The 22,591-nt window shown below is 44.6% G+C and overlaps 1 protein-coding gene across 3 annotated transcripts in view; it reads right to left on the reverse strand.

The window, feature by feature from the left end:
• The window catches only part of TBC1D16 (TBC1 domain family member 16), an 80,861-nt gene that overhangs the window by 11,389 nt on the left and 46,881 nt on the right, over positions 1-22,591 (reverse strand). For 2 of the 3 annotated variants that reach the window (XM_083148127.1, XM_083148128.1), the window contains 5 exons: positions 19,374-19,562; positions 15,610-15,757; positions 12,741-12,908; positions 7,352-7,500; positions 7,029-7,163 (listed from right to left, as the gene is read on the reverse strand). In XM_083148127.1, coding sequence (XP_083004253.1) covers positions 7,029-7,163; positions 7,352-7,500; positions 12,741-12,908; positions 15,610-15,757; positions 19,374-19,562 — 789 coding nt within the window. The remainder of the gene's footprint in view (positions 1-7,028; positions 7,164-7,351; positions 7,501-12,740; positions 12,909-15,609; positions 15,758-19,373; positions 19,563-22,591) is intronic. The other variant, XM_083148129.1, reaches the window with a different exon arrangement.

Here is a 22,591-nt window from a genome sequence, read left to right on the forward strand (position 1 = left end):
CCTGTCAAAATGATGGCTTCTGCAATGTACTTTCAGATTGAGATGTGAGGTTTTAGCCCACAAACTCTCCACCCCACCCCCAGTGGGTCGTTTCTATCTCCAATCTCTGTCTACACAACTCCCTCCATCCATATCAAGCAAGTTTGGAACAGATCAGTGTCCCTGCACAAATTGCTTTTGCTTTCTAAAGGAGTAATTTAGTCCATCAAGTGGCCTCTAGTAGTCAGTGAGGTGAGGAGTAGTGTGTATATATATATATATATATATATATATATATATATAGAGAGATGCGGGGTCCGGCACTCCACTGGTTACAATACTGGTTTCTTGCTCCGGTGCCCTCCTCAGACAGCGAGGTCCAAATATATGCGAAAAAGCAAGGCGTCACTCGGAGACAGGTGAATTCAAATCTTCACTGCTTTATTAAGCACAAGGTAATAACCAACACCAGCGTTTCGAGCCGCAGGCTCGTCCTCAGGGTACCCTGAGGACGAGCCTGCGGCTCGAAACGCTGGTGTTGGTTATTACCTTGTGCTTAATAAAGCAGTGAAGATTTGAATTCACCTGTCTCCGAGTGACGCCTTGCTTTTTCGCATATATATATATATATATATATATATATATATATATATATATATATATATATATATAGTGTCTGGAACAGCTATGTACATATAGACTCCTCCCTTTCCTATTCTTCCAAATCATGATATATTGGGGCAGATCTATTAAGCCTGGTGAAGTGATAAAGTGGAAGGTGATAACGCAGCAGCCAGTCAGATCCTAATTGTCATTTTTCAAACCCAGCCTGTAACTCAACTATATTGCCACTTTATCACTTCACCAGGCTGAATACATCTGCCCCAATGTTCCCCATTCCCCTCCAGCCATGCCTCACATCTATCCCCTCTACCAGAATTCATTCTATTTTTTTGTTTGAATATTATTTTTCATGATATTTTAACTGTTCTTTCAAAACCAAAACACCTCTCTACTGCCCCTTGTAACTCTTCACCAACGGCTCCTCACTTCCATGGACTCAGCAATATTTGGCCTATGCCATATTACTCTGTCCAGGATAAGGTGCGACCAATGCTTAATATATTCGCATATAAATAAGCATATTAGCCTACTGTATGCAGATGAAAGAAACAGGCTGTGGTAGGTTCCGTGACAGTGAGTACAAACACAGATGGTGCTAGAAGTTTCAGATCAGAAAGAGTAAAAAAAAACAGGACTGATGGGAAGAAAGAACCAGCATTAGAATACACTGTAAGGGGGCCTTAGGCATAGCTGCACGCACATTGCCTGTACCCGGATAGAAGTGCAGCGCTTCCCTCATCCAGCCACTTGTGCAGGAAGTGATCACTACGAGCAGCATTTATTTGCACCATCCCTATCCTTGCTGCAGGAGATCAGCCAGAAACAAGAACAATCTCTGTGTATGCTTACCCGCAAATCTGCCCACACGGGCACAACAGACCATTAAAACATGTAGGGGGAGATTTGTCACATCCTGGTTAGAGATAAAGTAGAGAAGTTGCATAAAGCAGCTAATCAGATTTTTTGCAGCAGTCTGTAAATGGCAGCTAGAAGCTATTTGGTTGTTACTTTATCGCTCTCCAGATTTGCTGAAACTCCCTCTAGCATATATATAGATGCCCAGTTTCCAGATGAGGTAAGGATGCGAATGTAACTAAATCACTTGATTAAAGGAATACGGTCACTAGGTCTACAGCAACTACAGATGGAGCAGCTTTCATTAGAGCTGCTCCTGGTGATAGAAACGGCATGTGCTGCTGTTGACCAGCCACCAGAAGGGGTCGCTCGCGCGCCTTGTTCTGACGGACCCCACCGCCGCCTCTCCGCTGCTCCCCCGTAGCTGCCCGCACCCCCCCTAACCCTGCCCATCTCCCTGAAGCGGAGCCGGGGAGGGAATCTGCTCCCCGCTACCATGTGAAGGGGACGCGCGAGGGTGTGAGACGCTCGCACATCACCGTCAGATGGAGCGCCTCTCCGCCAGCCTGCCTGATTCTCTGAGCTGGCTTAGAGGTGCTCCATATGTAGGTCCATGTCGACTGTGTCGACATTCGGGACAAAAAAGTGAAACCCCACATGTCAACCTTTTGACTGTCGACATTCCCCAGGTCGACCTAATGACCCTGTTGACCTAACCCCATATCAACCTTCAGTCATGTCGCCCTAGTGCTGTCGACCTAATTGCTGTCTATACAATGATCCATACCCTTGATTAAAATCTTGTTCAACTTTTTATTGTATTTTCCTGCAGCACACCTGCAATCTCCACAAGAAAGCGCAGCTTGTTCCTTCTGTACTGCATGGTTTCGGTTGGTAGATGTACAACATCTAGATAGACAGTCAATAGGGTGACATGCAATAGATTGGCATGGACAAAATCTCGACATAAAAAAAGTTGACATGGTCAAAAGGGCGACATGAGTTTTTTCACACTTTTTTCATTTCTTTGGACTTTTTCATTATTTACCATCCATGTGAATTACAATTGAGAACAGTAAAATCCAGGCCCAAAGCACGGTGAACACACAGTGGGCCAGATGTATCAAGATTCAAAATTGATAAAATGGCCAGCCAATCAGCTCCTAGCTGCCATGTCACAGGCTGGGTTTGAAAAATAACAAGTAGGAGCTGATTGGCTGGTTGTTTATCACTCCCCATTTTATCACTTTTGAAGCTTGATACATCTGACCCGGTGTTCTGTATGTGTTACACTAATTGGAGGTCCATAGTGACATTGACACCAACCAAATGTGAAAAACTCTTTTCACGTATCGACTTTTTCCACATCGACCTTTTGCATGTCTACCTTTTGGTGTTGACCTACTCACTGTCTATCTAATTATCCATACCCCTACTGCATGTAACAAAGTAATCAAAACCCCCAGACCCTCCCTCCCCAACACTAGCACCAATCGGGTACCATAACAGCAGCTTCTCTGGAGCAGTTATTCCCCTGGGTGCTAATGGAAGTGATGCTACTGCTGACCCCCATCCATTATATTAGAAAATAGCCCAGTCATTAGGGTGTGTGAGATCAGGACGGCCTTACTAAGTCAGTTTTTATCAGAAGAACAGCAAATATAAGAGATTTGGCAGGAAAATGATAAGATTATCTAAATGAGAGATACTGCACTCATAAACAAATAAAAAGGAGCAATATGGCTGAAGAAAATACAACAATCTATAATTGAAAAACATATTGTATTTAATAATTATCTATATATCTATCTACAGTATATATTTATATATATATTCATCCAAAAAAAGATGTCACTCCGGGTCTTTAGTCAGTTTCAAAACGATATTTACTGTTGCCTACGGCGTTTCGGGATTTACCCGTCTTCAGGACCTTGTTTGTCCTGAAGACGGGTAAATCCCGAAACGCCGTAGGCAACAATAAATATCGTTTTGAAACTGACTAAAGACCCGGAGTGACATCTTTTTTTGGACGAATGCATTACATGGGACTCAGTTCCCACAGGAGGGGCACCCGGGCCAAGAGCATTTGCATTGCATGAGGGGAGTGCCGGACCATTTGGAAACATATATATATATAAATATAAATATACACACACACACACCCACCCACACACATACAGATACTTGCGTGGAGCCTGGTGATATGTGGTGGATTCTAAAGGTGCCCATACACTGCTGCGACGTCTCGCAGCAGTGTTCGGACACCCGATTGGCTGGCTGTTTATCACTCTCCATTTTATCACTTTTGAAGCTTAGTGCATCTGGCCCACATGTTTAGAAAATGAGCCATAAAATGATTGCTGGTAACCATCTCAGTCACCATAATATACCCAGATATGCCACATAAGTAAGGTACTTATAGGGCAGTATTCAATGAGGATAATTCACCCTGTTTCACGGCGAATTTGTGCTATTTTCGCGTTGGGAGGTGATTTTTTTGGGGGTCAGAATGCAAATCACCCTATTCAACGTGCACTTCTCGCCGTCTTTCTAAGTGATTTTTGCCATGTAGCAAATCGCCATCTTTTCATGGTGAAGTGGAAAGTGAACTTTTAAAATAAAGTTGTTATTGTTTTACATTTGGTGTAAAAAAAATCAGGAATTTTATTCTGTGAAGGGGCATGCTATTTTTATTCATGTGCTTATAGCACATGAATATATATTTAATTTAAAAAAAATTTTTTTTTACACAGAGCAGCCAGCAGGGGGCCGGGAGCCGCTCATTAGATATTCATATATTCACTGCACCCGATCATTACATATGCACGATAGGGTGCAGTGAATACCCGGTCCCCTGCTGGCTCTCCCGTGGTGCAGCCTGTGCTGCCTGTCTCCCGTGGAGCCCACCTCCCCCCCACATACGTTCTGGGGCAGTCTGCAGACTTCAGTATCCCTGCCTGCCGCCGTCCTCAGGCTCCCTGCGGCGGTTCACACTCGCCGTCAGGGGCGGTGAGCCCCTGCGACGTTGAATAGGGGGGACAGCGAGGCTCCGGAACACGGCGGGCAGTGGCGAGTGTGCAGCGAATCCTAAACAGGATTCGCTGCACGCCGTGAATATTCTCATTGAATACGGCCCATAGAATGAGCAGAGGACAATTAACATAATGCAAAATAATGGAGGGCATAAAAGTGTAAATCTAATAATTAGCATCAAATTAGTAAATTGTGCAGCAAAATAACAAAAAGTGCTCTCCTCATGTCACGTGATCTGGCCCATAATCTTTCTTAGGGCATTTACACATTGATCCAAGAACCCTATATATTTGTCAGTGTATATAGTATTTCAGAAATAGTATACAAGTTTGTAGTGGGAAAGCGCTATCCTGCTTGTGTTTTGATAGTATGAGTGATGTTATGAGAGAAAAAAATATATGAGATTTGCAGAGTAGATAGGTAAAAATATATGAATTTATTAGATCAAATAAAATGAAATGAAAATGGAAGGTGATATGACGAACACCAAACTCTGGTGTTATTGAGGGGATGGGGATTGGAGCCTTATTACCCTAGGGGTAAATGAGTACCTTGTGCGGTGGGAAATGGTGTTGTAATTACACCTATATGGGGTCCCCAAGTGGGGGAACTTCCTTGACAAGTGTCATTAGGTGAGAAGTCCCGAATGGGTTTTCAGAGAGTCTGTACTAGACTTCTTTGGCTGCCGTGCTTGACACAGCTTGAAAAAGGCCATTGGAGCCGAAACGTGTATGCTGCTTGCGTCTGTTAGTTCTTCTCCTCTGTTCGGGAAAAGATGGATGTTTGAATTGTAGGGTGGTCTGTGCTGTGTAGTTCCTTCAGTAAACAACGCGTTTCGGCTCCAATGGCCTTTTTCAAGCTGTGTCAAGCACGGCAGGACACATGCAAAGCCAAGACACCTGAGAGTGTCATAAGGGGTGTACACACGGAGCAAATTTTTGTTATTTTCTAAGCAATCTGACTAGATTGCTTAGAAAGTAAGCACAGATCTCTCCATGTGTATACTCCGAGAGATTAAATATCTCTTGCTAACTAAGTCAGTGCATGCAGTCACAATCTAGTCAGATTGCTTAGCAAATGACTGCAAATCTCTCTGTGTGTATAGAATGAGAGATACTGATTGCAATCTCTCATTTTGAACCACTAGCCAGCCTTTTTTTGCTTAAGCAAAATTGCTTAGCACAAATCTCTGCGTGTGTATGTGCTCTCCATGGGAGATCTTGACACCAGAAAAATTGCTTAGCAAAATTGCTTAGCACAGATCTCTACGTGTGTATGCCCCTTTAGTTTTGCATGTAATTTCCACATCATTTGTTAGTTGGCGACCATCAAATCATGTGGGTTTGGCCTCATAGGCTGCAAATGGATGTTTATGCGAAGGGAGGGGGGGGCGTCATGTGCGAGCAGCGGGTGGGCTTAAAATGACACACAGTACTGCATGTCAACCAGAATAACCTCCATACTGTGCTGTTGGAGTATAACTGCAGCAAACTCATTTACAGGACCATGGAAGTACAATGTCTACTGATATGTCACTTATAGTATTGTTCAGCTGTGACATACCAGAAATCTGCTACAATATTACATTGCATTATCTATTCATTTAATACTACCAACACCTCTTCTATCTGTATACAGTTATTTATGTATCAATGAGGGCGGCGGGTGGCAGTGGGTTTGCACGGCGAGGATGGCTGTTTTTGGCGAGATGGAAACGGCGAGTGAAGGGGAGGCTGTTGAATACTCTGACGGCGAGCTATCAGCACTTCTCACCGTATAGCTCGCCGCCAGGGGCTCACTGCCTGAATTAAATATACCCTTTAGTATTAACCAGTAAATACTCACAAATCAGCCAGAACTGGAAATTGAATCTGACTGTGTTAACACTATTTAAATCTCATGTTTTTTCCTTCCACATAAATAAGACGGATATTTCTTTCTTTGGCCATACATAATTTATGTCATAATCTCTTAATCTTCAAATGTTAATAAATCATTGATCAGCTCCAGCCTCGCAGGAGAGTCTCCAGGATGCTGCAGGTAGAACACTTTATAAATTAAATATGAAGAGCTGTCAGAAATTAATATAGAAAGCAGGGTCTTTTTCTCTAAAATGTAGTTACATTTATGTGGTTTACGACATATGCCCTATCCATTCAATCTAAAATAATATGCATATTATAACCTACTACAGTAGTGCATCCTTATTTGAAAGCTCAGTCATGTAATGGATATTTTTTTATCTAATTTTCATGAAAACGAAGTTAACAGTTAATTGGGTACATAAAAACTTGACTCATAGGAGATATTCAATTAGTGGTAACCCAACATTCAGGCATGTCCAAACTATGGCCCTCCAGCTGTTGTGAAACTACAAGTCCCATCATGCCTTGCCACATTTTTGCTATTAGGGAATGCTAAAACTATGGCAAGGCATGCTGGGATGCCTAGTCTCACAACAGCTGGAGGGCCACAGTTTGGACATACCTGCCCTAATTGATACAACCCCTTACAATTGCTGTACAGTCTAAAATTACCTCATGGCCTCCACATTGGGATTGTCCTCGCCTCGGAAGAATTGGTTACTACGATCTGTCCTCACAACATCTTTATCCACAGTAAACTGAACGTTCCTCCAGAAATCTTTCTGGGCCTCAGGGCTCAAGGAGACTCTGGAGAATGAAAAGTAGCAGCATGATATAAATAAAATGGAAAGTAAGATGAATGATGTGAAGTAAAAACCCACAGAAGTAAAATCCCAGACAAAACATAAAATTGATTTTCTTCTCAGTGTTCAACAATTACTGAATTACCGGTCTTCCTAATTTTAGACATGAAAAGACAGATTTGAGATGAATACCGTTTGTTCTGGATTTGAGCATATTCTTCTCTTCTCTGAACCCGCAGAGCTTCACGTTCCTCAGAAGAAGTCTCCCAGCCGTAGTAACCGAGGAGGAAAGGCCACACTTCCCCTCTCAGAGATGGGTCAATGCCACCAAAAAAAATTGCCTGTTATGGACAAAAAGGGACATGTTAACATTTCGCTCAAAGCCTATAATGATGTAAAGCCAGCTGCTTCATGTACCCAGAAAACAAAGTACCTGTCCGAATTGCTGCCTGGTGTACATGAAGTGTAGTCTCAATTCATGTTATTTTGAGAATGTAATACACGTCATACTTTTTTAACCCCAGATAACACCAAAAATGTTAAACTTAAGGTGCATACACACTGTACTGTTTTTTGACCCATTTTGTTCATTTCGGCCATTCTGAACGAAATTGGTCAAAATATCTCTCAGTGTGACTGCGACGAACTACGAATGATGTTGTGTATACCCACCAGTTGTTCATCAAGATTGTTTGTCAACTGTGCATGCAGCTCAATTTGGATATATTTCAAAAAGAGCCTATAAACTGTAGCTAAATCTTTCGTCTGTCGTCAATATCTTTCGTCAACATCTTTCATCCAGGGAAATGTCTTTCAACGAAATTTATCAAAACAATTGTACAGTGTGTATGCACCTTTACTATCCCTTTAGAGACCATGGGCCTGATTCAGACCTGATCTCATGGCTGTGAATTTGCACAATGTTTGATTATCGATATACTGCGCATGCGTACGGTTCACAATACAGATGTGCGAGGCCGTCCTGCGATGAACTCCTAGTTCTGTTCGCTGGCCATTCGCAAGGTGATTGAGAGGGAGTGGGTGTGAGGGGGTGGAAACCTACCAATTTATGGGAGCGGCAGGAAAAACACTGGGCGTGCCAGTAAATACGATGGGAGTGTCTGGGAAAAGTAGGAGTGCCAAAGCCTGTCAGGTATGTGATATCAGTAGCAGGCCAGATATGACTGGGCTATGTGGCGGATGAGATGAGTTGTGGCCAGTGTAATAGTAATTTGATGTTGCGCCTGTTACAATGGCTTTTGAACATTTTTGTTTGGTGCGAACAGATGTGCAGCTGCATTAATCTGTAAGGCAGGTTTTCACTGGAGCGGGGTGGAGGCTATACTGATTGCTTGCCGTGTGAATTCACACCTGTGCGGTCAATCTGAATCCGGTCCTGTGTTATCTCAATGTATCAACAAAACAGCAAACAAAAAAATGAGCCATCATTAATTGAGAGCTAGGACTAAAAACTAGCCGTTGCAAGTACCTGGCGATATTGGCGGGATGCATACACACTTGCCAATGCAAGCGGGGAGGGAGCAATGACAAGGGGAGTGACGGCCATGCTGCAGCAGGGCCCTTGTTAACGAGGTCCTACCTTGGCTGAACTGTTCACACGGGCATCAGGGGGCATTGTTAATGATATTGATATATTTTACTTTTCCTTCTATTATGTATGGGGCTTTAGGCTGGGGACCTGGCTAACTTGTCTGCCAAACCGCCGGCAGACTGGGCGAGTATGTAAGCTAGACAAACTTGCCAATTGGTTGCTTAGTATGATAGCCAAATATCACAGTTAAACGGGCCTTTCATTTTGCCCAATCAGCAATGACAGCAGTCCCTGCCTCCTGTGTATAGGCACTTGGCGGGTTGCCTGTACACACAGCCAGGTATGCAGATATATCTGCAACATAAATCGGCATTGGCTGTGCTGCAGAGCAGACCCGATTTACCTTTAAACAATGTCGTTCAGACATATTGGTTGTACAAACCCAGTGATCCACTTGCGATATATCGTTCATCGATATGCCGAACAATAGTACAGTGTGTACCCATCCTAAGCTCTCACGACATACTGATGGAGATTTTCGCTACTAGAACGGTCTGTACTTGAAACAATTGATTAATTTAATACACTAATCAAATATGTCCAGTCTTTCCATCTACAGGATGTGAGAATCAAGGTATCGGGGTCCAATCCTGCCTACACCTTAGTATGGGGGGATCCCAGATATCAGGAGGTGCAATAAACCTACATTTTATTTAATTTATTCTAGTAATCTAATTACTATTGCTGTTCCAATATACATAAGAGGACAGATTATGAGGGTAAATGGAAGGGTAAAGCTTAAAAAACACTTTTCTTTTAGGGATAGAATTGTAAAATGTGTCAGAATTTCCATAACAAAGACAGTTATACAGCCATTTGGCCTTGGCTCTTGAGAACATGTGTTAGCTATACAATGTTCTATCAAGTGTCATGTGTATGTCAGGATTAGACAATGGGCAAATCTGTTGTTCTATCTAAATCTTTTCCAATGATGTGTCTGTATCTGTTCATACAACCTCATGTTATCATCCTGTAGTGTGAATGTGTTCTTTTCTTACAATGTCTAGACTACTTTCAGCATGTCAGAATTTCCTTTTCCCTGCATTGTAGGCTAATTGGGACAGACATTGTAATATGCATGTGATCCTTATGGTAGAATGTTTTACAATGAATTAATTTGAATATTTGTAATTTGATTTTAATAAAAGAACCTCTGTAAATATTAATATAGTAAAGCTCTGGAAGTGCGTATTGCTGCCCACACTACAACTATCTGTGCCATGGAAAGACACGTGCTACATGCCATATCACTGACTTATTATTGGTTCATGTATTTTTTACTGATAAAATAACATTTGATTGCCCCTAGTCACAGTTGATCTGAGTGGAAGGAATGAGTTCTCTGACACAGACTAAAGGGGCCTATCAGGGAGATTGTGCTGACCGATGCTAGATCGCTCAGATCACTCAGCACACAACGTTGCACAGCGATGTTCCAGCTATGTGTGCTGAGCGATCTGTCATGGCCAGCGTTCTCTGAGGAGAGCACTAGACCTGACCGGTGATCAAGTAGATTTATACAGGATGCTGGATATTAATCACGGGCTATAGCGGCATGAGAGGCCGTGCATTGCTATATCACTATGGCCCCTACACACAAAGAGATTTCAGGACATTTTCTAAGCGATCTATTAAGATCACTTAGAATATGCCCCAAAATCGCCCCGTGTGTAGGTCCCAATACACTCTGCAACATGCGTAGTGGAATGACAGTATTACAGGCAGGGGTTAAAGTGAGGGGGAACGGAGTGGAACCGAGTTCCACTGCCTCTAATGGTGAGGTGAAACATTTTAACTTCTACATTGGCCCTGCACAGTAATTCTCACAGAAAAGAATTGTAGTTTGCAGCCTAATGGGGGGGGGGGGGGGGGTAATTTAGTGGCATAGAGAAAGGAGTTCCCCCACCATGACCACTTTAAGCCCTGATTACAACACAGACATGCAAAGCACTACCACTTATATCATCGCGTATACTGTACAAGCAACTTGTTATTCACACTTCCAAGTGTTTGTCTAGGTTACTCTTCTCATTTAACTCCTGACATCTCAGTCATTACTTTCACATCATTCAGTCTACTAATAATGATTCCAATGTACATTTATTCCCAGTCTAGGAACCTTTGGATTTATGTTCTAGCTACTTAAAGCTGCATTACCCTTTAGCAGTGGCGGAACTCCCGGAGGCAATGAAGTCATCTGCCGCCGGGAGCCAGGCTTACAGGGGGGCACTGGCTCCATTGCCTCCGATGTTCCGCTTAGTGCCGCTGCCGCCTGCCGCACTAATCTTACTCATAACGGTGCGGCTATGTTATGCAGCAGTGCGGGTCGGCGGGGCGGGCAGGCACCCCCCTCCCCTGTGTTCGGGCGCTCCCTCCCCCGTAGCCAAGTGCGCAGTGGCCGTGGCACTGCTCCTCTCTGTCACCTGGCTGGGGCTAAAGTCGGTCTGAGCAAGCCAGCCAGTGATGAAGAGCCGGGAGTAGGGCAGCAGACAGTCCGCTCCACACAGCCAGTGTGTGAGTGTGACTGTCACTGAAGCAGGCAGGCGGCAGCTGTCATCTAAAAGCTGGGAGCTGGGAGGGAGATGCGACAGCCTTTGAGGGTAAGTCTATGAAGCATCTCTCTCCCTGACATTCTTTCTTTCTCTCTCTCTCACACTCTTGTTTCTCTGTTTCTCCATGAATCTTAATCTCTCTCGCTCTCTTTTTTCTATGAAGGGGGGGGGGAACTTTTATCTTGCCTCCAGGTGAAGTGAACGAACTTACGCCACTGTAGTACAAAGATATGATTACCAATGAGAATATGCCATGTCTAAAACTACAGACTTCATTGGCCCTCCTACTTAAACAAACAAACATCCAGTGTTCTGCCAAGACTCAAGGGGTATATACACATGGGGCGATTCTTCCACGCGATTATGACTACACAGCAGGCGACAGCAATGCGCAGCCCCGCAGCATCGCTATCGCCCGGCCAAATAGACAGTGTAGGCAAGAATATTCTTGCTGCACTGTGTATTTGTCCGCAGCTCCCGGGGCTGGCAGGATTCAGTTAGCCGTCTCTGTTGGCTTAACTACATCTTGATACACACGAGGCTCAGCCGAAATTATTAGGACTGAGTCCCGTGTGTACAGAACATGGCTGAAAAGACTGACTGTGGGGTCCACAGACCAATGACAGCAGAGACCCTCCCACACACTTTTCCTATAGATGCAACATCCCACAACAACAGAAACCACTGTGGTGCTGATTTGGGTTAGCATGAATTAAAATAAACAGCATCATATAACAGCTGTACACACTGCATAGTGTATGTTAAGGCTTGGATAAGAGAAGGCAAGAAAGTAACCTGCTATGAAAATTGTTTACTAAGATTTGAGCAGACTTGCAGCATTGAGTCCCTCCAATACGAGTGCCAAACCTGAGACTACAAACTTCAGGGTAAACTGCTTTTATTAGACAAGGGCCAAAGATAAACAAGGTGTCTGTCCTCTATTAATTGCACTATTCCTAGCTACCTCAGTGTAGTTGTACTTATGGAAAAAAAACACGTGGAACATGCTGGAAAATCCCAGTTACAACTTTTTTAAGGGAAAAAGTTGCCAAAACAGCAGCGTTAATGAAACAATACCTGCTTTGAGAGACATTGATGTGGCATTCCGGTAATGTAACACCGACACACAAGTAAGCACAATACACTTTCTTTAATAGCCCAATAATATTAACCCTTTCAGTGCCAAGTGAATTTGTCAAAATACATATGAAAATTGCAGCGCAAACAGTTTTATTCATCAGATATTTTGCACATCTCTGCCACAGATTTTGTCACTCAAAGGGTTAAGAAATATCAGACATTCAGAGGAAGCAGCATTTTTACCCACCATAATCCGTCCTCTTTATTCTGTAGGAAGGAAGTATACTGCACAATACATTTTTTGGGAAGTCTTTAAAATGTTCATTTATTTTCTTACCTTGCGCAGTTTATATTCCTCCTCCACCTGTCCGGTATCATTGAGATGCTGCAACCACCTGGTGACGTCCAGCTTCTGATATATGCCCTCCTCAGGATGAGACTCAGTGGAGGGAAAGTTGGGTCTCTGAATTGAGAAATGGAGACATGTCTTCTCATCTGTTACCTGCTGCAGGGTAGATAAGAAAATTCCTCTAGAAAACTCAAGATCCATCGTAGTGAGTAATGTCAAACCAAGATTAATATATAAACAGAACAGTTCAAGGGTTCAGGGAGTTTTAGGGAGTTTACGGTCTATGCATAAATGTAAAAGGGCAATTCTTTCAGTAACCCTGTTTGATAGTAAACCCATTGGCCTGTTAAATTTGGGCATAAAAACTCTATCAGAAAACTAAATCAGAAGCTCCAGGTTTAAAATGCAAGTTGAGCTCAGGACAGAAACCCCCCATGGAACAGAAGGTTGAAAGCCTGTGTATAGTTTAATAAGACATAAAGCACATATGCACATATAAGCACATGAATAAAAATAACATGCCCCTTCACAGAAAAAAAATCCTGATTTTTTTACACCAAAATAAAAAAAAAAAAATCTTTTAGTTTAAAAGTTCACATTCCAGTTCTCCATGAAAAGATGGAGAATTGCTACACGGAGAGACATGGCGAAAATCACTTAGAAAGACGGCGAAAATATCACATTGAATAGGGTGGTTCACTTTTGGAGAGCAAAATGCTCTTTCCAATGCGAAAATAGCACAAACTCGCCATAAAACACGGCAAATTTTTCTCATTGAATACTGCCCATAGACTGGACAGCAAAAGCCGGAATAATGGTTAGTTATTTATGTGTTTCTCATTGTCGCTGTAGAACTTGTACTGTGTGTCTGTCTTAATGTATTCACATGTTAGTGTAACTTAGTATAGTTTATTTGTATGCAACAAATGCCTAATACAAAGGACATGGCATCACTGCAGTTTGCCAGTTGGTTAGCAATACTTAGTTGAACGTTACATTGATGCACGTTAATCCTAATAAAAGGGGAAAAGGAGAGCTGCATCTCTCAAGAGATGGTCTTTAACTCCAATTAATTACGGCTGATTAACCCATTCCCTTTTGCCATCATAAGATTTGGATAATCTGCCCAGAAGTCCAGTCCTGCCCTCAGGCACTAACAAGCTGGATATGATCCAGCGAGACTGTATATTACAAATGGCCTGTGTCACCACCAGGAAAGCTGCATGCAACCGCTAGGGCTTGCCGGCTGCAGAAGAGGAATTCATTCCCATCTCTCGCCACCAGAGCAGCAGGCACAGGATACAACTGCTATGACTGAAGCTCTCTGGGGGCCTGTAAATGTAAGAGCATGAACACATGTCTCAGGGACTAACTCCAATTCCAAAATCTAGAAAGTTTATGTACACTCCTGCTCCTTTCCCTCCTGTTAGGTCTGATCTATTCCATGCATCTTCCTCACTGTATTCCTTCTGTTTAACAACTTGGGCTTTGATCAATAACCAAGGGGTTTATTCTAGTTCATTCTTTCTGACAAAATCCTTCTTAGATGGGCAAAACCATGTGCACTGCAGGGGGGCAGATGTAACATGTGCAGAGAGAATTAGATTTGGGTGAGTTATTTTGTTTCTGTGCAGGGAAAATACTGACTGCATGATTTTACACTTCAATATAGATCTCACTTTGAAGAAAAACCCCACCCAAATCTAATTCTCTCTGCACAAGTTACATCTGCCCCACCCGCAGTGCACATGGTTTTGTCCATCTAAGAAGGATTTTGTCAGAAAGAATGGACTAGAATAACCCCCCAAGTGCAAAGATGCAACCATCAATCAGCACTTAGCTGGGACCAGTCCTGTCTACTAGGTTGCTAGGTGTTACTACATAACTTACAATGGAGCATTTATCAAATATATTTCTTTTAACACACAAAAGGGGCCTACACATGTAGCGATGCTGAAGCGTTCTGAGTGATGCTGGATCCCTCAGAGTGTTCAGCCTGATCGCTCAGCACACAGCGATGTTTCAGTGTGCTGAGCGATGTCAGGGCTAGTGTTCTCTGATGAGAACACTAGCCCTGACCGATTAATAACCAGCTCGCTGGTTATTAATCGCCAGGCGATAGCAATCGCTATGGCCTATGGAGCAATGTAGGGGCAATTTCTAAGTGATATCGTGAGATCGCTTAGAAATAAATGCCCGTATATTGCTAAGTGTGTAGGCCCCGTTACACTAGTAGTGCTGATTATTTCAGAACCGTACCTACTGTATGAAGCAGGGTGAGCAGTAACCTGATTCCGGCACTGGTGTGAGATCTGCATCAATATACATACCACAGGCATGTAGCTGCTACAGCTTAACCCTTTGAGTACCAATGTCGCTGTGAGCTATCCACAAAATATCTGCTAAAAATGCCGGCATCGCTCACAGCGACTGTTCTTTTAGTATAAATAAATCAAATACGGCCAAGTCAGTTAGTTAAATATTACACCCAAAAAAAAAGAACAGTCGCTGTGAGCGGCGCTGGCATTTTTAATGGATCTTTTGAGGATCTCTCACAGTAACATGGGCACTCACAGCGTTAGGCACTGGTGCTTTTATTCGTAACATTGGCTAGCTCTTCAGAAGGAAATATGTATTCTCCTAGTGTGGGGGCATTTCAGAAAAAATAACTACACATGCTATAAATCTAGGGCATAACCCGCCTAATAATTACTTTTGTTGCACTACTTTTTTCGTACCACTCTTTTAAAGAATGTCCCACCATGTATTTCTATTTGTCAGTATTACTGGTATGCAATCTTCCTTCCCCAAATCCACTCTTGCCTTTTCCCTGTGTTTGGGCCTCTGCCCTGCTCACCTGCTCCTTGAGTTGCGTCTCCCGGCAGTATTTCCACTGCTGGAACACTTCTGATAATTTTCCCAGACCTCCATGATGGAAATGGAACACTTTGTACTGACTTTCCCTGCTGGCTACCACCAATTGTCCACTGGTACCAGCTTCATCACTGAAAAGACACAGTTTAGGTTTTTTACCATTTCTAGTATCGAGAGGAACAGAAGCATAATTAGATACTGTATTTAACAAATAAATGAAAGTCTAAATTAAAAAATTCAACTTAGATGGATGCCTGTAGGTAAAGGGAAGCATGGACTGTGTAATGGCTAGTATTACTGCCTGACAGTGCTGAGGTCATGGGTTTGATTCCCACCATGGCTCTAACTGTGCAGAGTTTGTATATTATCCCCGTGTTTGGTGGGTTTACTCTGGGTTTTCCGGTTTCCTCCTACAAACCAAAAATATACTGGTAGGTCAATTGGCTCCCAACAAAATTAACCCTAGAATGTCTGTGTGTGCATGTACATGTGGTACGGAATATAGATTGTAAGCTCCACTGGGGTAGAAACAGATGTGAATGGTCAACAATTCTCTGTAAAGTGCTGCAGAATATGCGCTATATAAGAAACTGTTAATAAATAAAGGTACTTGTATAATAACACAGCGCCCGACTACACTACGTTTTCAGCGTAGGATAAGCTACATTGTCAGCGTAGCCCAACGGCTACCTAGCGTAGTCAGCGTAGCGCGCCTGCCAATGGCTGCCTAGCGTAGTGCCCCTGCCAGCTCTCCCCAGGGGGCAGCTTGTGCTGCCTGTGACCCCGGGAGTCCTCCTACCCCCCCACACAGCCTCCGGCGCAGGCAGGGAGGCTTCAATCTCCCTGCCTGCGGCATGCAAATTAATACTAAGTTTCGTGTACTTTAGTACTGAGAAAGGATCGGCGTGCGAATTTATACCAAGTTTCGTGGATACCGCGTTCCACTTATTGTCCATCAATTTGGGATTAATTTGGCAAATGCCTCCATTTCAAAACCCCACTATCCACGCCAGCCCAGCGAACTCTGTGAGGGCACGCGTTCCACGTCCTCTCGACCTGTTTATACCCCCACTATCCATGTTGGCGTGGAGTTGATTTTATAAAGTGTGGCAAGCCAGAAGCGTGGGGAGCGCAACGAGCCTCGCGAGGGGCTGCAAATCACTTTACATGTATTCCGCGTGCCACGCTTCGGGCTCGGTGGTTCGCCACACTTTATAAAGTCAACTCCACGCCGACGTGGATAGTGGGGGTATGAACAGGTCAGGAGGACGCGTAACGCGTGCGCTCGCCATGCTCCGGGCTGGCGTGGATAGTGGGGGTGTTTCAGGAACACATTCACAACTGCCATATGATACATCTGAGACAGTAACGATGACATGTGATAACTTATAACTGGATTTTAGTTAATAATAAAGAAGAAAAAAGCAACTTAAAGTACAATAATATCAAATTATCAAGACCAAAGAACATAATTAAACTGTTATTCTTCTGATTCTGCATTCACAGAAACTGCAGCTGAAGTTGACACAGTTGTGTCTGCATCTGTGTCGTCTGCTTCGTCAGCCTTTGGGAGCAGAGTAAGGGCATAAAGAATACGCCGACAGCTTTTCGCCAAATGAATTCCTGGAGATAGGAGTCCAGATTCTGGCGTGCAGTGCCCCATTGCCTTTTGTTACGCCACTTACACGATCCCCAAAGGCGTTCAATGTTTTGGGTATGAACCCCAGTGTCCGGATCAAAAAATTATAGTGGTGGTTCACCCGTGCATGGTGGTAGCCTGCCTGCTCCAGCTGTTCGGTGTTATATGCACACCAGCAATCCACATATATGGTTTTCCCCGGTCCTATATATTTGTTGATGGCGGACATCAGGGTGCTGGCGTCACGTCTTTCCACAGGCGTTATGAAACAGTCACCGGTGTCTCTGGAAATGCCTCCAAACAGCCACTGTTGAGGCAGCACGCATCCAACATGACTTTTCCTCGGTACAAACAGACTCTCATCCACCTTAACTATTTTTCCCGGACCGCCAATCCGGCGTTCGGGCTGCGGCATTAAGTCCACGGTGCAGAACTCCCGCATAAGGTTATTGTACAGCACAGTGGTTTTATTCTACAACTTTAGTTGTTGCCCCTAAACAATATGCTTGTGAGCTCCTCCGCCCAGGAATAAATAAAACGGATGAGGGTAACAAATGGTATATGACACCCTGGGAACCAATGTGCCGCACGGAGGCTCACCTTCTTACGCTTTTAATACGGCAGCGCCAAATGCACTCCTTCATACTCAAGCGCATTGGGTGTCCATTAACACAGGTTTGTGTCAGTGGCAGCAAATGGTGCTGCTGAAAAAAAGCCACTGTCTCCTCCTCTGTCTGCGGCAGGTTAAACATCGTGACAGGTTCTGCAGCCATTACGCAGTCACTTCACCTTCACCTCTGACTGACTACGGTATCTGCATAACGCTGACTGACTACGCTGGCAGCGGGAACAGTACGCCGAAACTGACAGGGACGCTGACTATACGCTGGCCACGGGAACACTATGCCGAAACTGACAAGGACGCTGACTATACACTGGCCGTGGGAACACTACGCCGAATCTGACAGGGACGCAGACTATGCTGGCCGCGGGAACACTACACAGAATATGACAGATATACGTTGACTACGCTGGCCGCGGGAACACTACGCTGATTCTGACAGGGATGCTACGCTAACTACGTAACGGGCGCCGTGATATTACACAAGCACCTAAATAAATAAATAATAAAGGGGACCTGAGTTAATTTGCCACCTCCTTTCTTTAGATGGTATACAAGGCCAGCTGATTGATAAGAAAACATAGATTACATTTTGCAAGTAGAGGCAGCAAATGTGGAAAATCTTTTGATTAGTCTCTTTGACCTTATAATAATATCCCAAAATTAAAAACCAGAACAAGACCGCTTGTTTTTTTTGTTGAGAATTGATGAAATGCATGAGAAATACCTAGATATAGTGATAGCAGAGCTCCCCCTAATGGTGATTATGTGAATGTGGGAGAATATAAAAAAATGTCTTTATTGTGTGATCCCAGCAGGCCAGCACATTAATGCATATATGTATGGTCACTAAGCACTGGAATGTACCAGTGACCACTGTCAGTGACAGGATGTCTTTCCCATTATTGTAGCATAGTGTAGCACTTAGGCTTAGGAGTTGCTCCCACCTTTTTAACCATTTATTTTGTGAGTGAAATATGCATTCGCCACTGGGCAAATCAGCCAATCACAAGCGGTCATTGTCAACATGTCTATTTGCACCTGCCTTAACCGCACACATGGAACACGGCTTTCTCATGTGTATAGTGTATATGCATCGGTGTTCTGCTCAGTATAGGTTGTAAAAAGCGTGATTACTCCCATACTGAACTCGGCCTATGTTAATATGCCTTTCCTGTTCTCCGACCTGGGGATACGAGGCAGAATCACACAGGTCTGTTTTTATGGGCAGGAAACAGGCCTATTTTATGTGAGACATGCTATGCAAGCCAGTGCAGTACTTACTCTGCATCAGCCCCAGATTGCTGGACTGCTTTAATTTAATAGTTGAAAACACACTTTACAGAAGCAGGTAAATGATGTTGCTTCTCCCAAGTCTCTTAATATGTCTGAAAAGTCGACATGGGTTTTCCCACTAGTAGTTAAAACCCATTTACTGTTAATATTAACAATCTATTTTGCTCAAAACAACAAGCTTCCTCCGTACCTGAAGAAGAGACGAAGTGAACGCATCTGACCCAAATCAACTCGGAACACTCCACATGTCTGCTCAAGAGCCAAGAGTTTCTGCTGCTCCTCCCACCTAGCGGGGGTTCCCCGCCCATTCACCTCTCTGTATTGGGAATTGGCATCTGGACTGGATGCATAGCAGGCCATGTGACTGTCAGCATCTTGTCTGGACAGAGGACAAAAACAAAATCTTAGCAGACTGGAACAGTGAAACACAACAAGCATTTACTAGAAATTTGCAGTTGTACTAAAAGAAAAACATACCAAGAACAAAAAATGGTTTGATGAGAAATTGTATAGCAGCTGACTAAGCCGCCATTACATCTGTTCATAAACAATACTATATTATTCAGACAAATGAGCAGAAATAAACCCCAAATGGACAGACTACACCACAGCCATGGTTACCATTATACAGACATACAGATTGTAAGCAGGGCCTTCCTACCTCTATTATTACCCAGTTTTGTTTTATCAACCCTGACGAGCTAAAGCCATGTCGACCCTATCAGACCCTCCAACTGTACCGATTAAGCCGGTACAGTACTGTTTTTTTAACGGTCTGTACCGGCTAAAATCCAATGGACCGATTGTACCAGTTTTTAGCCTTCACAGCTTATGCGCTGCGGATGACACTATGCACAGCTGGACCTCTGCCTTTTGTTCTTTTTTGTCCCTGCCAGCCACCATAGGCTTTGTGACGTCTGCCATGCTATGCTACGATTGGCTGATTTCAGTAGTCGCGGGGCGGGCAACATGAACTGAGAAGTCTGGAACCGCTGTAGCTGTGCAGGCAGTGCATATTATCGGGAGTCCTGAGTGCCTGACGGAGGAGGCAAGCAGCAACTGTTAGATACAGGGTCAGGCAGGGGTTGTGTTGTGCATGCTCAGCGGGGGGACAGGGTAATTCTTAGGCTGGTACTCATAAGCCCATCAGTCCTGCCACCTCTATCCCCCCATGCAGAAACCCCCCCCCCCCCCCCCAAATTCTGAAAGGTGCCATGGCCACGCCCTGTTTACCTGTGGCCATGTCCCTTTCTGAATTTGTACCTGTTTCTGACCTTGAAAGGTTGGGGGCAGTGTTCCCTCTAAGCTGTGCGCACGTGCGCGCGCACACAACTCGACGAGCGTGCGCACAGACATTACAACAGAGCGCACAAAGCAGCAGTGGTCCCTTTTTGCAGTTGTGGACTCAATTAATGTGTGTTTCACCCATTAACTACATTGTGTGCTGTGTTTTGAATGTTTAAATGTTTAATATCATTTTGAAGTAAAGTTAACACAAATGCTGAACGTCATTTTCCAGTTATAAAGAAGTGACGCACAAAAATTAAAATTTCCTTCCAAAGTTGCACAGCCAAAATCTTTTGCAGCACACAGCCTTCGTAAAATTAGAGGGAACATTGGTTGGGGGGTATGCCCTATTCATGTATCCACCTAAGGCCTGTCGATTTCAGTACACCAGGCATGTCCAAAGTCAGGCCCGGGGGCCAAATGCGGCCCGTGCTGTCTTTTCAAGAGGCGCGCAGCCTCCAGCTGGAAGCGGGCAGAGCATCAGATGTCGGAAGCACAGCACAGGACACTAAAGGTGGGGCCCCGGCGAGCGCGCCTTTACCTTGCTGCCTGCTGCAGTGAGGAGGTGCCGGCCGCCAGTCAGATGTGTTTGGCGTCCTACCCCTGCTGCTGCAATTGTATATCCCCCTACTCTCCAATCACAGTGACAGCAGTGTTTGGGGAGGGGGGCAGCAAGGGGGAAGCTTGCTCCCATAATATGCAGAGCGGAGGAGGGCAGCAGTGGGAGCCCAAGCATCTCCTGTCCTTGCAGTGCCGGCTTTGCCCCTCCTTCCTCTGGCTCACACAACGGGCTGGGAAACAAACAGAGAAGGGAGGGGGCAGAGTGGGGGACATACAGTGAAGGAGGGTCAGGCTGGGGACATACAGTGAACGGAGGCAGTGATGGCCATTCAGAGAAGGGGGAGCAGGGGCAGGCTGGGGGACATACAGTGAATGGGGGCAGAGTCGGGTACATAGTGAATGGGGGTCATACAGTGAAGGAGGGTCAGGCTTGGGGACATGCAATGAATGGATGCACTGATGGACATTAAAAGAAGGAGGGGCAGGCTGGGGGACATACAGTGAATGGGGGCAGTGTGGGGGACATAGAGTGAATGGGGGCAGAGTGGGGGACCATTCTGATGTGATTAATGATTCAAAGAATGTCAGGCTGAATGGCCGGCCCTCCACACATTTACACTTCACCAAATCTGGCCCTCGTCGCAAAATGTTTGGACACCCCTGCCATACACTCTCCGTTCTGTGCTCCCTCCGTTCTGTACTATGAGATGCGCGCTCCCGCGCATCTCATAGTACAGTACAAAAAGTATGTGCTGTACATACTTTTTGTACTAGCTTTACATCGTATCACATTGCATTGCATGCACAAGGCATGCAATGCGATACGATGTGTACTTTAAAAGTACAGAACGGACGCCCAGAACGGAGCGTGTATGGGCTCCTTAAGTTAAACCACAGCTGTGAGAATAGTGGATGAAGGAAACAAGCCATGTTATACAAGAACATCCCAATAAACACTATACACAAATTTTGTATAGGAGAAGAATCTGTCCACTATATAGGGACTTATTTTTAGTATTAAGATGCACATGTAGGTGCCATGGTATTATGGAGGCACAAAAAGGTAGCAGGGGTTGGCAAGGGTAGGTCATAGAACATTGGTTGGATCTATGGGGTAGATTTATTGTAGCGGCGCTAAACGCGCCTCTATAATGCTTCCTGCTTCTCCTCATTAGCGAGGTGAAGCAGGAGGGGAGACCGACAAGATGTATTAACATCTTGTCCGCCAAAGTGGGGGAGCACTAACTCCCCCCTCCGGCGATGTCCCCTCCTGGAGATAACGCATCAGTTAATACTGATGTGCTGTCTCCTTTCCCCGGCCGGCTCACTGCGCATGCACGGGATCTCGCTACTCAAGCGAGATCTCCAGCGCAGCTCAGAGCCAGCAGCAGGAACAGCGCTGTCCCTGCTGTGGGCATCGCCGCCTGCAGCTGTCGAAGTCGATAGCTGCAGGGGCGGAACGGTCCGTGATGCTGACCGTTCATACATTAGGTAGGAGGCAGGCGCGCAGTACAAAATATCGTCCCTGCGCTATGCCTCCTGCCCCACACCACTGCAGGC

Source organism: Crinia signifera, chromosome 6 (assembly GCF_055691185.1).
Source record: "Crinia signifera chromosome 6, ASM5569118v1, whole genome shotgun sequence".
In the NCBI taxonomy this organism is placed as follows: Eukaryota; Metazoa; Chordata; class Amphibia; order Anura; family Myobatrachidae; genus Crinia; species Crinia signifera.